Consider the following 15,133-nt stretch of genomic DNA (forward strand, 5'->3'; position numbering starts at 1 on the left):
CCCATACATCCTCCCTTCAATACGGTGGCAGTCTGTCCTGCCCCTTTGCAGAAAAGCATCCCAAAGAATGATGTTTTCCACCTCCATGCCTTCACGGTTGGGATGGTGTTCTGGGTTTGTACTCATCTTCTATTCCTCCAAACACGAGGCGAGTGAGTTAGAGCAACAAAGCTCTATTTTTTGTCTCACAGACCACATGACCTTCTCCCATTCCTCCTCTGGATCATCCAGATGGTCATTGGCAAACTTCAGACGGGCCTGGACATGCCTGGCTTGAGCAGGGGGACCTTGCGTGCCGCCTGCAGGATTTTAATCCAGACGGCGTAGTGTTGTTATAATGGTTTTCTTTGAGACTGTTGGTCCCAGCTCTCTTCAGGTCATTGACCAGGTCTGCCGTGTAGTTCTGGCTGATCCCTCACATTCCTCATGATCATTGATGCCCCACGCAGGTGAGATCTTGCATGGAAGCCCCCAGACCGAGGGTGATTGACCGTCATCTTGAAGACTTCTTCATTTTTCTAATATTGTGCCAACAGTGTTGCCTCTCACCAAGCTGCTTGGCTATGTCTGTAGCCCATCCCAGCCTTGTACAGGTCTACAATTTATCCCTGATGTCCTTACACAGCTCTCTGGTCTTGGCCAATTGGTTGGACGAGGCATTGGTTAGGTCTGTTTGCGTTGGGAGTGTGTGGCAGGCAGTGTCTCTTTATACAGGTAACGAGTTAAATCAAACAGGTGCAGTTAATCAGGTAATGATGTGGAGAAACAGGGAGGGCTTCTTAAAGAAAAAACTAACAAGGTCCTGTGAAGCCGAATTCTTACTGGTTGGGTAGGTGTTAAAAATCATACAATGTGATTTTCTGGATTTTTGTTTTAGATTCCTTCTCTCACAGTTGAAGTGTACCTATGATAAAAATTACAGACCTCTACATGCTTTGTAAGTAGGAAAACCTGCAAAGTTGTCAGTGTATCAAATACTTGTTCTCCCCACTGTAGGTAATGTATTTGAATGATTAAAAAAATATGAGATTCCTTCCATTAGAGACTTAAATGTTGCAATCTAATTACTGTCAAAATAAACGACCCGGTCCAGTAGTCATCATAATTGCGTTTACTTCGCCCTACATGATGTCAACTCAGAATTAGATCTAAATCGAACTATCATTAGAATTCAAATTGGAGAGTAACGACACACATCAGGAAGTAGTATTATGTAGAAAACAATGACCCCCCCCCCAAAAAAGAGGCTTGTACAAAAAAGAATGGGGAAAAGGCCATCAAAAAGTGGTTTGGGTGATTAGTGGTGCTGATAATCAAAATGAGGATTTTATCCTATTACTTTATTTGTATTGCATGTCCCATACCTAGTGGTCTGGGAAGGTTAGTGGTACAGATTACGTTACATCAACAACTCTGCCGTATAAATACTTTCTGATGATTGTGTTTCCCATTCCAAGCTAAAGTGCATCTATTCTGAACAAAAATATAAACTCAACATGGAACAATTTTACTGAGTTACAGTTCATATAAGAAAATCAGTCAACTGAAATAAATTCATTAGGGCCTAATCTATGGATTTCACATGACTGAGCAGGGCCACCCACATAGGCCCAGCTAATCAGAATTAGTTTTTCCCCACAAAAGGGCTTTATTACAGACTGAATACTCCTTAGTTTCATCAGCTGTCCGGGTTGCTGGTCTCAGACGATCCCGCAGGTGAAGAAGCTGGATGTGGAGGTCCTGGGCTGTTGTGGTCTGCGGTTGTGAGGTCGGTTGGATGTACTGCCAAATTATCTAAAACAGTGTTGGAGGCGGCTTATGGTAGAGAAATTAACATTAAATTATCTGGCAACAGCTCTGGTGGACATTCTTACAGTCAACATGCCATTTGCACACTACCTCAAACCTTGAGACATCTGTGGCATTGTTTTGTGTGACAAAACTGCACAATTTAACATGGCCTTTTATTGTCGCCAGCACAAGGTGAACCTGTGTAATGATCATGCTGTTTAATCAGCTTCTTGATATGCCACACCTGTCAGGTTGATGGATTATCTTGGCAAAGGAGAAATGCTCCCTAACAGGCATGTAAACAAATTTATGCACAAAGAAATAAGCTTTTTGAGCATATGGAACATTTCTAGGATCTTTTATTTCAGCTCATGAAACACTTTACATGTTACGTTTATATCTTTATTCAGTATTTATCTCATATGCCTATAGGAAGAATTTGCACAAAATAATCTCTACCTGCAACATCATCAAACCCTCATGAAACTGTACATTGGCACCTTGCTAATTTCACCTATTCTCTAGTAGAAGTGTGCCAAAAGGAACTCTGTAAAACCCTTCGGTCTACCTTTAGATAGACGAGCTTCCATTATGGCTGTGTTTTCAATGCCTTACTGTGCAGTGAGGTGGTGTTGCCCTCACAGTCCACAAACTGCTACATCTCCTGGGAGACCTGCTCCGCCTGACAGGCTCGATCACTTCTAATTTGCTCCCTCACACTAACCAGGTCCTCTGATAGGCTGGCTGCACACCGACTGACTCACAATATTGATCCTGCCCTGTATATCAGTCCTTTGGGTTTGAATGAGTCCGTCTCATGATAGATATAGACAAGAACCTTACATAGACTTGGATCTGATATAGACCGTATAGTATATTAACTGCTGAGATGGGGAAAAAGAGTGGCGTGTTTATTATTTAGAGGTTGGCACAGATCTAAGATCAGCTTTCCTAAGTCTAGCTAAATCCTAACCTTGAACATGTTTAGGGGGGAATCTGCAAAACTGACCTTAAATCACTGTATAGAGTCAACTCTTTATTTTTTTAAATTATTTTTGTTATATATATATATATTTTTTTACCTTCCCCTTTTTCTCCTCAATTTTGTGGTATCTAATTGGTAGTTACAGTCTTGTCTCATCGCTGCAACTCCCGTACGGACTCGGGAGAGGCGAAGGTCGAGAGCCCTGCGTCCTCCGAAACACAACCCTGCCAAGGGTCACTGCTTCTTGACACAATTCCCACTTAACCCGGAAGCCAGCCGCACCAATGTGTTGGAGGAAACACCGTACACCTGGCAACCGTGTCAGCATGCACTGCGCCCGGCCCGACACAGGAGTTGCTACGGCACGATGGGACAAGGACATCCCTGCTCGCCAAACCCTCCCCTAACCCGGACGATGCTGGGCCAATTGTGCACCGCCCCATGGGTCTCCTGGTCGCGGCCAGTTACGAGAATCTCTAGAGGCACAGCTGCACTGTGATGCAAGGCCTTAGACCCGTGCACCACTCGGGAGACCCCTAATGTTTTAAATTCTTTAAAAAAGTGGAATTCCACTCTCCTTACGTGTTCTTTGAAGTTGTAATGATAGAAGTGTAGCACAGAAAGTGAGTAGCAGAATGGGGATTTGAAACGCTGCCTTCAGGGGCATAACATGTGACCAGGCGGTGGCAACACAACCACGAGACCAGCCTCCTTTCTAACCTCACCCACATCCATACACCCACATCCACACCTCCTCTCACTTCTCTGTTGTGTCGTGTTTTAACCCCTTGTTTTCTGTGCACTTCTGCAGCCTAACAGCACGAGAAACAGCACAGTCACCAGCCCCAAAGGAACCCCCTCTGCTGCACTGGTACACTCCTCCTTTATGTATCACTCTATCTCCCTCTGTCTCTATTCAACTTCTTTCTCTGTCCGTCTTTATGTCCTCAGTCTGTCTGTTCTTCTCTGTCATGTCTTCTGTCTGTCTGTCTGTCTGTCTGTCTGTCTGTCTGTCTGTCTGTCTGTCTGTCTGTTCTGTCTGTGTCTGTCTGTCTGTCTTTGTCTGTCTGTCTGTCTGTCTGTCGTGTCTGTTGTCTGTTGTCTGTCTCTCTGTCTCTCTGTCTCTCTGTCTCTTTGTCTCTTTGTCTCTTTGTCTCTTGTGTCTATCTCTCTCGCTCTCTCTCTATCTTAGTCTGTCTGCACTCTGCACCCATCACCAGCCACCTATTAGAAGCCGTTCTGTGTGTGTGATTGTGTGCATGTGTGCGACTGTTTGTGTGTGCGACTGTGAGTATGATGAAGCTGCATGACTTGTAAGTTATGGTTCGTCAGGTAGTAGTAGCTATAAGGAGCCGTAATAGAGTAGCGACAGCGGCTTTCTGGTAGAAGTGCAGTCACAAGCCATCTTCCTTTAGTTTTTTTCTCTATTTGTGGGTAACAGTGTTGGTGTGTGTCACTCAGGTGTATGTTAATCTGTGTTCTGTTAGGCCTGCTGTGAACTGTGAATACTTAGGAAGAGATCCACAATTTAGGAGCTCCCGGAAGATATGCAGGGTGGCTTTGGGTTTGATGTGGGTTCGTTTTAGGTTCTTGCCAGTGTGAGAACAAGTGCCTGAGTGAGACTAGTATTTTTTGTTTCTGATATCATTTTCTTAGAGGAATTCTTTGAATAACCATTTATTTCCTTCATTAACCCCTTGATAACCCTTTCTCAGGGGGAAATCTCTCTCTCTTTCTTCATTTTAACTTGTCTTTTCTTCTCTCTCTCTTCCTTCATATCTCTTTCTCTGTCTTTTCTCTAACACCTACAACTCTGCTCTCTGTCATCCCTTTTCATCTCTCTCTCTCTCTCTGTTGTTTTCTCTCTCCCTCTCTTTCTTTCTCCCCTCTCTTTCTATTTCTCTCAATAGGAGCCTCAGACCACTGTTATCCATGTGGATAGGAACAAGGTACATCCTTCTTCCATCCCTCCATCTTTTTCTCTCCTGCTTTCAGTCCTCTCATCTTCATCTTCTCTCGCTCTGTCCTTGGCAAGCTGGTGTGTTAGCGTATTATAGTGTGTGCGTGTGTCTAGCATGACTCCTGGTTGAGGAGTTTTGTGTGGGTTGTAGGTCTGGTGTGCCTGCATGCCGCAGTCATACAGACCTGGGAACAGCTGCTTAATCTAACCGCACTGACACAAGACTACCCACACTACATTATGTGGAGATATTTTGTCCACCACCGCCATCTTGTGGAAATAAATGGAACCGGGCTCTGTGGGTGTGCTCTATGTCTTGCCATCTGGTGGTTTCTACTGCTATAGACCACTGCATGTATGGGACAGCACACTGAATGGGGGAAACTGAGTTTGGTGTTCTCATGGTGTTTAACCATAGCACTGTATGTGTGTGTCATGATAATAGTAGTGTGCGTGTGTGTGAGTGTGTATCTGGGTTAACCTGTCACTGACATGTCTCTCTGTGTCTGCAGGATTCATCTGACAGCAACACCACTATTGAGGATGAGGATGTGAAACGTGAGTCACGCACACGCGCACGCACGCACGCACACACACACTACTGTTATCATGACACACATATACAGCACTATGGTTGAACACCATGAGAACACCAGACAAAGTTGAGAGAGGAAGGAGAGGCAGAAAAGAGGGAGAGTAAAGAGGAAGAAGAAAGGAAGGAGAGAAGAAGAAGAGAGTAAACAGACAGGAAGGAAAGAGGGGAAGTAGAGAAGAAGAAGAGAGTAAACAGACAGGAAGGAAAGAGGGGAAGTAGAGAAGAAGAAGAGAAGAAGGAGAGAGTAAACAGACAGGAAGGAAAGAGGGGAAGTAGAGAAGAAGAAGAGAGGAAGGAAAGAGGAAGGAGAGAAGAAACAGATAGGAAGGGATAAATGGAAGTAGAGAGGAAGGGGGGAGGAAGTAGAGAGGACGAAGAGAGAAAGCAGACAGGAAGGAAAGAAGGGACGTAGAGAGGAAGGAGACAGGAAGGAAAGAGGGGAAGAGGGAAGGAAAGAGAGGGAGGAATGAAAGAGAGGAAGGAAGGAGGGAGGACGGAGAGAGGAAAGAAACAGGGGAAGGAAAGAGGGGAAGGAGAGAGGAAGGGCATATCAGGACCTCCAGCAGCAACTGTATGTAAGTAAGCCCTTCTTTGGTCTGTTGTGAAGAGGAGAAAAGAAGTGGTGATAGGAAGCGAGGGAGGGAGGGAAGGGAGGGGGGAGGGTGGGAGGGATAGAGGGAGAGGGATGGGAAGTGATAGAGTTGAGGAGGGAGGGAGGGATTGATAGAGAGGGAGGGAGGGATAGAGGGAGAGGGAGGGAGGGATAGAGGGAGGAAGTAAGTCTTATCTAGGGACAGGAATAGCTGGATGAGCTCAACATGCCTCACACAGGAGGGGAGAGAGGAGAGAAGAGAAGGAGAGGAGAGAAGGAGAATGAGAAGGAGAAATAAGTCCTAGTGACTGTAGCCAGGTGAACTATATCTGTAGTTCTTTCTGGTGTTGAGGTTTTCATTCTCCATGGCCCTGCATAGCTCTATGGAGACCTGAGTGGCAGGACTGTATATTTTGGGTATGTGTGAGTGTGTGTACCACGCTAGTGGAGGGAGTGTGTGTAAGTATACTTATACCAGAGAGATAGATAAAAAGAGAGAATTGAATGAGAGGATTTACCACCATGAATAGCAAGCCGTCTGTAGAGTTACCAGAGTATGTGAGCAGAGTTGAGCAGTCGGAAATTCTGTTCATCGCTCATGGACATCCACCTCCTTTCCAACCACTCCGCTAAAAACCGCTCAGCACTAAAAAAATAAAAATAAATGCCGCTCTTAATTCGCTCTATTCATTAAAATCACAATTGAACCAAAACCCATCTATTGAAACTACCTGGACCTACAGTACCATTTGGTTTTTGAAGTTGAAACCAAACCATTTGATTTGAAGTTGAAACCAAACCATTTGATTTGAATGAAAAGTATTTTAATAAAAATGAAAAGGTGAATGTAAGAAGCGCTTATCATTTCAAAAAGGCTACATGTCGTATTAAACAGCATATAAACACTCTAATAGGTCAGGAGCCAGACAGGGAGACTAAGAAGGAACGAAAATCTATTATTTAGTCTATACTGTATTACAGTGCATTCGGAAATTATTCAGACCCCTTGACTTTTTCCATGTTTTGTTACGTGACAGCCTTATTCTAAAATGAATTAAATGATTTTTTCCCCTCATCAATCTACACGCAATACTCAATCATGACCTAAACTGGGATATGCTTAACACCCCAGCATCCTACAATCTAAGCTTGATGCCCTCAATCTCACACAAATTATCAATGAACCTACCAGGTACCACCCCAAAACCGTAAACACGGGCACCCTCATAGAGTATTCATCCTGACCAACTTGCCCTCTAAAATTGACACCTCTGCTGTTTTCAACCAAGATCTCAGCCGATCACTGCCTCATTGCCTGCGTCAGTAATGGGTCAGCGATTTCAAACGACCTCCACTCATTCACTGTCAACGCTCCCTGAAAACACTTCAGCGAGCAGCCTTTCTAATCGACCTGCGCCCGGGTATCCTGGAATGATATTGACCTCATCCGTAGTCGAGGATGCCTCTTATTAAAAAAAAATGCCTTCCTCACCATCGTTAAATAAGCATGCCCATTTCAGAAATGTAGACCCAGGAACAGATATATGCCCTTGGTTCTCTCCAGACCTGACTGCCCTTAACCAACACAAAAACATGGCCTGTGCGTTCTGCATTAGCAGCGAAACAGCCCCCGTTGAATAATACAACTTTTCAGGAAGTTTAAGAAAACCAATATGACCACAGTCAGTTAGAAAAGCCGAAGGCTAGCTTTTCCAAAGCAGAAATTAGCGTCCTTGCGCCAACACAAACTCAAAAAAGTTCGGGAACACCTGTTAAAGTCCATGGAGAATAAGAGCCACCTCCTCCCCAGCTGCCCACTGCACTGAGATAGGAAAACACTGCTCACCACCGATTAAATCCACTATAATGCGAGAACTTTCAACTCAAGCATTTTTCTACGCTGGCCCATGCTTTCCACCTGGGCTACCCCTCCGCGTCAACAGCACTGCACCCCCCAGCAAACTCGCCCAAAAGCCTTCCCCATGTCTCCTCCTCCCAAATCCAGTCAGCTGATTGTTTGAAAGAGGCTGCAGAATTCTGGACCCCTACAAAATCAGCCGGGCTAGACACTCTGGCACCTTTCTTCTAAAATTATCTCTGCGAATTGTTGGCAAACCCCATTACTAGCCTGTTCACACTCTCTTTGCTGTCGTCTTAGATTCCCGCAAAGTTGGAGCTTGCCCGGTCATACCCTTTCATCCCAAGGGGGGCCTCTCGACCCCAAACTGCATACGACTTATCTATCCTACCTGCCTTTCCTAAGGTCTTTGAAAGCCCAGTCAAAAAAACCCCAGATTACCGATCATTCGAATCCCACCGCCCTTTCTCCGCTTATGCAATCTGGTTTCAGAGCTTGGTCATGGGTGCACCTCAAGCACGCCTCAATCCTAAATGATATCTAAACCGCCACGCTAGAACATACTGTTGCCAGCCGTATCATTGATCCTGGCCAAGCTTTCGACTCGTCCAATCACCACATCCTTCATCGTCAGACTCAATGGCCATTGTTTCTCCAAATGATTGCCTCGCCTGGTCACCAACTACTTCTCTATAGAGTTCAGTGTGTTCAAATCGGAGGCCTGTTTGTCCGCGGCCTCTGGCAGTCTCTATGCGGCCACAGAGGTTCCAATCTTGGGCGACTCTTCTCTGTATACATCAATGAGTCGCTCTGCTGCTGGTTGAGTCTCTGATCCCCCCTATGCAGACGAACACCATTCCTGTATACTCTGGCCCTTCTTTGACACTGTGCTTGAAAAAACCCTCCAACGAGCTTCAATGCCATACCAACTCTCCTTCCGTGGCCTCCAACTGTCTTAAATACATGTGAAAACTAAATGCATGCTCTTCAACAGATCGCTGCCAGCACCTGCCCGCGCGTCCAGCATCACTACTCTGGACGTTCTGACTTAGAATATGTGGACAACTACAATACCTAGGTGTCTGTTTAGACTAAACTCTCCTTCCAGACTCACATTAAGCATCTCCAATCCAAAGTTAAATCTAGAATTGGCTTCCTATTTTGCAACAAAGCATCCTTCACTCATGCTGCCAAACATACCTCGTAAAACTGACCATCCTACTGATCCTCGACTTCGGCGATGTCATTTACAAATTGCCTCCAATACCCTACTCAATAAATTGATGCAGTTATCACAGTGCATCCGTTGTCACCAAAGCCCATATACTACCACCACTGCGACCTGTACACTCTCGTTGGCTGGCCCTCGCTCATACTCGTCGCCAAACCCACTGGCTCCAGGTCATCTACAAGACCCTGCTAGGTAAAGTCCCCCTACTCAGCTCGCTGGTCACCATAGCAGCACCCACCTGTAGCACGCGCTCCAGCAGGTATATCTCTCTGGTCACCCCAAAGCCAATTTCTCCTTTGGCCGCCTCTCCTTCCATTCTCTGCTGCCAATGACTGGAACGAACTACACAAATCTCTGAAACTGGGAACACTTATCTCCTCACTAGCTTTAAGCACCAGCTGTCAGAGCAGCTCCACAGATTACTGCACTGTACATAGCCCATCTATAATTTAACCCAAACAACTACCTCTTCCCCTACTGTATTTATTTATTTTGCTCCTTTGCACCCCATTATTTCTATTTCAACTGCATTATTGACTGTATGTTTGTTTTACTCCATGTGTAACTCTGTGTTGTTTTGCTTTATCTTGGCCAGGTCGCAATTGTAAATGAGAATCTTGTTCTCAACTTGCCTACCTGGTTAAATAAAGGTGAAATAAAATAAATAAATAAAAATGACAAGGTGAAAACATAAAAAACATAAATACCTTATTTACATAAGTATTCAGACCCTTTGCTATGAGACTAGAATTTGAGTCCTGTTTCCATTGATCATCCTTGAGATATTTCTACAACTTGATTGAAGTCCACTTGTGGTAAATTCAATTGATTGGACATGATTTGGAAAGGCCCCCTGTCTATATAATGTCCTATAGTTGACAGTGCATTTCAGAGCAAAAACCAAGCCATGAGGTCGAAGGAAATGTCCGTAGAGCTCCGGGACGACAAGATTGTGTCGAGGCACAGATCTGGGGAAGGGTACCAAAACATTTCTGCAGCATTGAAAGTCCCCAGGAACACAGTGGCCACCATCATTCTTAAATTGAAGAAGTTTGGAAGCACCAAGACTCTTCCTAGAGCTGGCCGCCCGGCCAAACTGAGCAATCGGTGGAGAAGAGCCTTGGTCAGGGAGGTGACCAAGAACCCGATGGTCACTCTGACAGAGCTCCAKAGTTCCTCTGTGGAGATGGGAGAACCTTCCAGAAGGACAACCATCTCTGCAGCACTCCACCAATCAGGCCTTTATGGTAGAGTTGCCAGGCGGAAGCCACTCCTTAGTAAAAGGCACATGACAGCCAGCTTGTAGTTTGCCAAAAGGCACCTAAAGACTCTCAGACCATGAGCAACAAGATTCTCTGGTCTGATGAAACCAAGATTGAACTCTTTGGCCTAAATGCCAAGCCTCACATCTGGAGGAAACCTAGCACCATCCCTACGGTGAAGAATGGTTGTGGCAGCATCATGCTGTGGGCATGTTTTTCAGCGGAAGGGAAACTAGACAGGATCGAGGGAAAGATGAACAGAGGAAAGTACAGAGAGATCATTGATGAAAAATTGCTCCAGAGCGCTCAGGACCTCAGACTGGGGTGAAGGTTCACCTTCCAACAGGATAGCGACCCTAATCACACAGCCAAGACCCCTCAGGACAAGTCTCTGAATGTCATTGAGTGGCTCAGCCAGAGCTCGGACTTCAACCCGATCTAACATCTTTGGAGAGACCTGAAAACAGCTGTGCAGCGACACTCGCCATTCAACCTGACAGAACTTGAGAGGATCTGCAGAGAAGAATGGGAGAAACTTCCCAAATACAGGTGTGCCAAGCTTGCGGTGCCATACCCAAGAAGACTCGAGGCTGTAATCACAATAAAGTACTGAGTAAAGGGTCTGAATACTTACAGTTGAAGTCGGAAGTTTACATACACTTAGGTTGGAGTCATTAAAACTCCACAAATTTCTTGTTAACAAACTATAGTTTTGGCAAGTCGGTTAGGACATCTACTTTGTGCATGACACAAGTAATTTTTCCAACAATTGTTTACAGACAGATTATTTCACTTATAATTCACTGTATCACAATTCTAGTGGGTCAGAAGTTTACATACACTAAGTTGACTGTGCCTTTAAACAGCTTGGAAAATTCCAGAAAATGACATCATGGCTTTAGAAGCTTCTGATAGGCGAATTGACATAATTTGAGTCAATTGGAGGTGTACCTGTGGATGTATTTCAAGGCCTGCCTTCAAACTCAGTGTCTCTTTGCTTGACATCATGGGAAAATCAAAAGAAATCAGCCAAGACCTCAGAAAATAAATTGTAGACCTCCACAAGTCTGGTTCATCCTTGGGAGCAATTTCCAAATGCCTGAAGGTACCACATTCATCTGTACAAATAATAGTACGCAAGTATAAACACCATGGGACTACGCAGCCGTCATACCACTCAGGAAGGAGACGTGTTCTGTCTCCTAGAGATGAACATACTTTGGTGCGAAAAGTGCAAATCAATCCCAGAACAACAGCAAAGGACATTGTGAAGATGCTGGAGGAAACAGGTACAGAAGTATTTTTATTCACAGTGAAACGAATCCTATATCGACATAACCTGAACCTGCTCAGCAAGGAAGAAGCCACTGCTCCAAAACCGCCATAAAAAAGCCAGACTACGGTTTTCAACTGCACATGGGGACAAATATCGTACTTTTTGGAGAAATGTCCTCTGGTCTGATGAAACAAAAATAGAACTGTTTGGCCATAATGACCATCGTTATGTTTGGAGGAAAAAGGGGGAGGCATGCCAGCCGAAGAACACCATCCCAACCGTGAAGCAGGGGAGTGGCAGCAACATGTTGTGGGTGCTTTGCTGCAGGAGGGACTGGTGCACTTCACAAAATAGATGGCATCATGAGGAAGCAAAATGATGTGGATATATTGAAGCAACATCTCAAGACATCAGTCAGGAAGTTAAAGCTTGGTCGCAAATGGGTCTTCCAAATGGACAATGACCCCAAGCATACTTCCAAAGTTGTGGCAAAATGGCTCAAGGACAACAAAGTCATGGTATTGGAGTGGCCATCACAAAGCCCTGACCTCAATCCCATAGAAAATATGTGGGCAGAACTGAAAAAGCGTGTGCGAGCAAGGAGGCCTACAAACCTGACTCAGCTACACCAGCTCTGTCAGGACGAATGGGCCAAAATTCACCCAACTTATTGTGGGAAGCTTGTGGAAGGCTACCTGAAACGTTTGACCCAAGTTAAGCAATTTAAAGGCAATGCTACCAAATACTAATTGAGTGTATGTAAACTTCTAACTCGCTGGGAATGTGATGAAAGAAATGAAAGCTGAAATAAATCATTCTCTCTACTATTATTCCGACATTTCACATTCTTAAATTAAAGTGGTGATCCTAACTGACCTAAGACAGGGAATTTTTACTAGGATTAAATGTCAGGAATTGTGAACAACTGAGTTTAAATGTATTTGGTTAAGGTGTATGTAAACTTCAGACTTCAACTGTATGTAAATATAATATATATTTTTTTTATACATTTGCAAAAATGTATAAAACCTGTTTTGTTTTGTCGTTATGGGGTATTGCGTGTAGATTGTTGAAGGGGGAAAATAGTTTAATCCATTTTAGAACAAGGCTGTAACAAAATGTGGAAAAAGTCAAGGGGTCTGAATTTTTTCCTGTTTTTCAATGTATTTCTATGGCCTACAAAGAAATACATTGTGAAGCACTAGGCTGGTAGGGACATAAAGTGTTCAGCATTTAAGCAACAGTTTGTTGTATTAAATCATTAAAGTCTATAAATTGCGCATATACTGTAGGCTGCGACTGACTTAGAATTAAATACAAATTAAATGGAAAATGCCTTATTAGTCTATAGTGCCTTTGAATACATTTTTAGAAACACGAGTTTGGCCAAGGTCTGGGGCTTCATGCTCATGTGATGGTGCCTGGAAAGTAGGCCTGCAGTAGAGAATATCCTTTCAGCGCTTGCAGAGCCGCTGGGGATGCTAAACACCCTTCGGGTCACTCTTGCCAGGCTGGGCAGAGATGCAGAGTTGTTTATTTTACATTTTTCAATAGGTAGTCTTAGACGTTTGTGGGAAAAAGTGGGAATAAGCCAGGCCTATTGGGCCAAAATCAATTATGGCCTATTGTATAGATCATAGGAAAAAAATGTACGAATGTTTTCAGAGATCAGAATTTTTGTTTATAAATACTTTGCTACAATGACACACTTAACTAGCCTCGTTCCCTTCTTTTAGCATGTGCACGTAGTAAGTACACCATCATGCTTTCACAATACGTGTCTTTTCAGATTACACAATGATTCACAGCACTCCCTCTCTTGCTCTTGATCCTCATCTTTGTAAGTCACCTTGATTTTGCACATGTGTGTTTTATCAGTTTCTTTATGAAAATATTTAGTGAATTCAATGACAGTAACTAAAGCAAGTGGCTCTAGCAGCACACAAGTAGACTACAAATGCATGCCGGGCCGGGCATGCCCTGAGCTCCTGAAGGGAGAGCTGCTGCAGCAAAATTGGAGTCGACGTTCCAGCCTTTGGGAATCTTGCTCTGCGAAATTTGTGGCAAAACCATTTTATTGTCCTCAACCCATGTTCACTCTGTTATTGGTTCCCCCTGCAGTGCGAAAACAGGAGATTATCAAGATCACTGAGCAGCTGATTGAAGCTGTCAACAATGGAGACTTTGAGGCCTATGCGTGAGTACACTACAACTCTCAGCCTGCCCCTCACTATAGTACTGTAACTCCCAGCCTGCCCCTCACCATAACACTAAAACTCCTAGTCTGCGCCTAATTTTACCCTAAAACTACGGGTGACATTTGACCTCTGCTAAACTGCACTGACCTCTGCAAAAAAACACCTTTATACTCTAAATATTGTAGCAGGGATGATAGCCTGCAACTCAAATCACCATAACACTACAACTCCCAGCCTGCACCTCACTATTTGTTACAACTACGTAGGTTCTAAACTGAGATTCTTTGGTTGCTCTTTTAGTCGGAGCTCAGATGATGTGTTGTGAAACAATGTGTTGTGTTGTGAGACAATATGTTGTAAAGTGTTGTGTTCTGTGTTTTCAACAGGAAGATCTGTGACCCATGTCTGACGTCATTTGAGCCAGAGGCCCTGGGGAACCTGGTGGAGGGCATGGACTTCCACCGGTTCTACTTCGACAACCGTAAGACAACCATTACACAACATTAAGAAAATCACTACACAACCACGACAAAACCATTACACAACTATAACACAACATTAAGACAACCACTACACAACCATTGCACAACTATAACACAACCTTAAGACTACTACACAACCATTACACAACTATAACACAGGCTTAAGACAACCACTACACAACCTTAAGATAACTATTACACAACTATTATACAACCATAAACTATCTGTTCTCTCCTTTCCCAGTCCTGTCTAAGAACAGTAAGCCCATCCATACCACCATCCTCAACCCTCACGTCCACCTGATTGGTGAAGACGCCGCCTGCATCGCCTATATACGCCTCACGCAATTCGTCGACGGCACTGGCCGCCCATGCTCCAGCCAATCAGAGGAGACGAGGGTGTGGCATCGCCGAGAGAGCAAGTGGCAGAATGTTCACTTCCACTGCTCTGGAGCACCGGCCGCACCGCTGCAGCAGTGAACTGGTACACACACACACCAGCACGCACTCACTCTTACTAACACACACACTCATTCATTACACGACCAAGTACACATAAAACTTCAGAGCTTGACAGTTATTGTTTCCAGAGTTGCTGTTAAACCCAGAATGCTTTTTTTGCTTTTTTTGAGAGAGAGAGAGAGAGAGAGAGAGAGAGAGAGAGAGAGAGAGGAGAGAGAGAGAGAGAGAGAAGAGAGAGAGAGAAGAGGAAAGGAGGAGGATGAATATGGAGAGAGGAAGGAGGATGGAATATGGGAGAGGAAGGGGATGAATATGGAGAGAGGAAAGGAGGATGGATATGGAGAGAGGAAAGGAGGATGGATATGGAGGAAGGATGGAGGAGAAGAGGAGGATGGATATGGAGAGATATGGAGAGAGGAAGGATGGATAGAGAGAGATATG

At 44.4% G+C, this 15,133-nt stretch overlaps 1 protein-coding gene across 1 annotated transcript in view; it reads left to right on the top strand.

The window, feature by feature from the left end:
• Nucleotides 1–14,859, top strand: part of LOC111960905 (calcium/calmodulin-dependent protein kinase type II subunit beta-like) — a 74,154-nt gene extending 59,295 nt beyond the window's left edge. The window contains exons 14-19 of the mRNA XM_070439553.1: nucleotides 3,588–3,647; nucleotides 4,687–4,725; nucleotides 5,249–5,294; nucleotides 13,672–13,747; nucleotides 14,135–14,229; nucleotides 14,475–14,859. Coding sequence (XP_070295654.1) covers nucleotides 3,588–3,647; nucleotides 4,687–4,725; nucleotides 5,249–5,294; nucleotides 13,672–13,747; nucleotides 14,135–14,229; nucleotides 14,475–14,710 — 552 coding nt within the window. The 3' untranslated portion in view covers nucleotides 14,711–14,859. The remainder of the gene's footprint in view (nucleotides 1–3,587; nucleotides 3,648–4,686; nucleotides 4,726–5,248; nucleotides 5,295–13,671; nucleotides 13,748–14,134; nucleotides 14,230–14,474) is intronic.
• Nucleotides 14,860–15,133: the final 274 nt, after the last annotated feature.

This window comes from Salvelinus sp. IW2-2015, linkage group LG4q.1:29 (genome assembly GCF_002910315.2).
Source record: "Salvelinus sp. IW2-2015 linkage group LG4q.1:29, ASM291031v2, whole genome shotgun sequence".
Lineage (NCBI taxonomy): Eukaryota > Metazoa > Chordata > Actinopteri > Salmoniformes > Salmonidae > Salvelinus > Salvelinus sp. IW2-2015.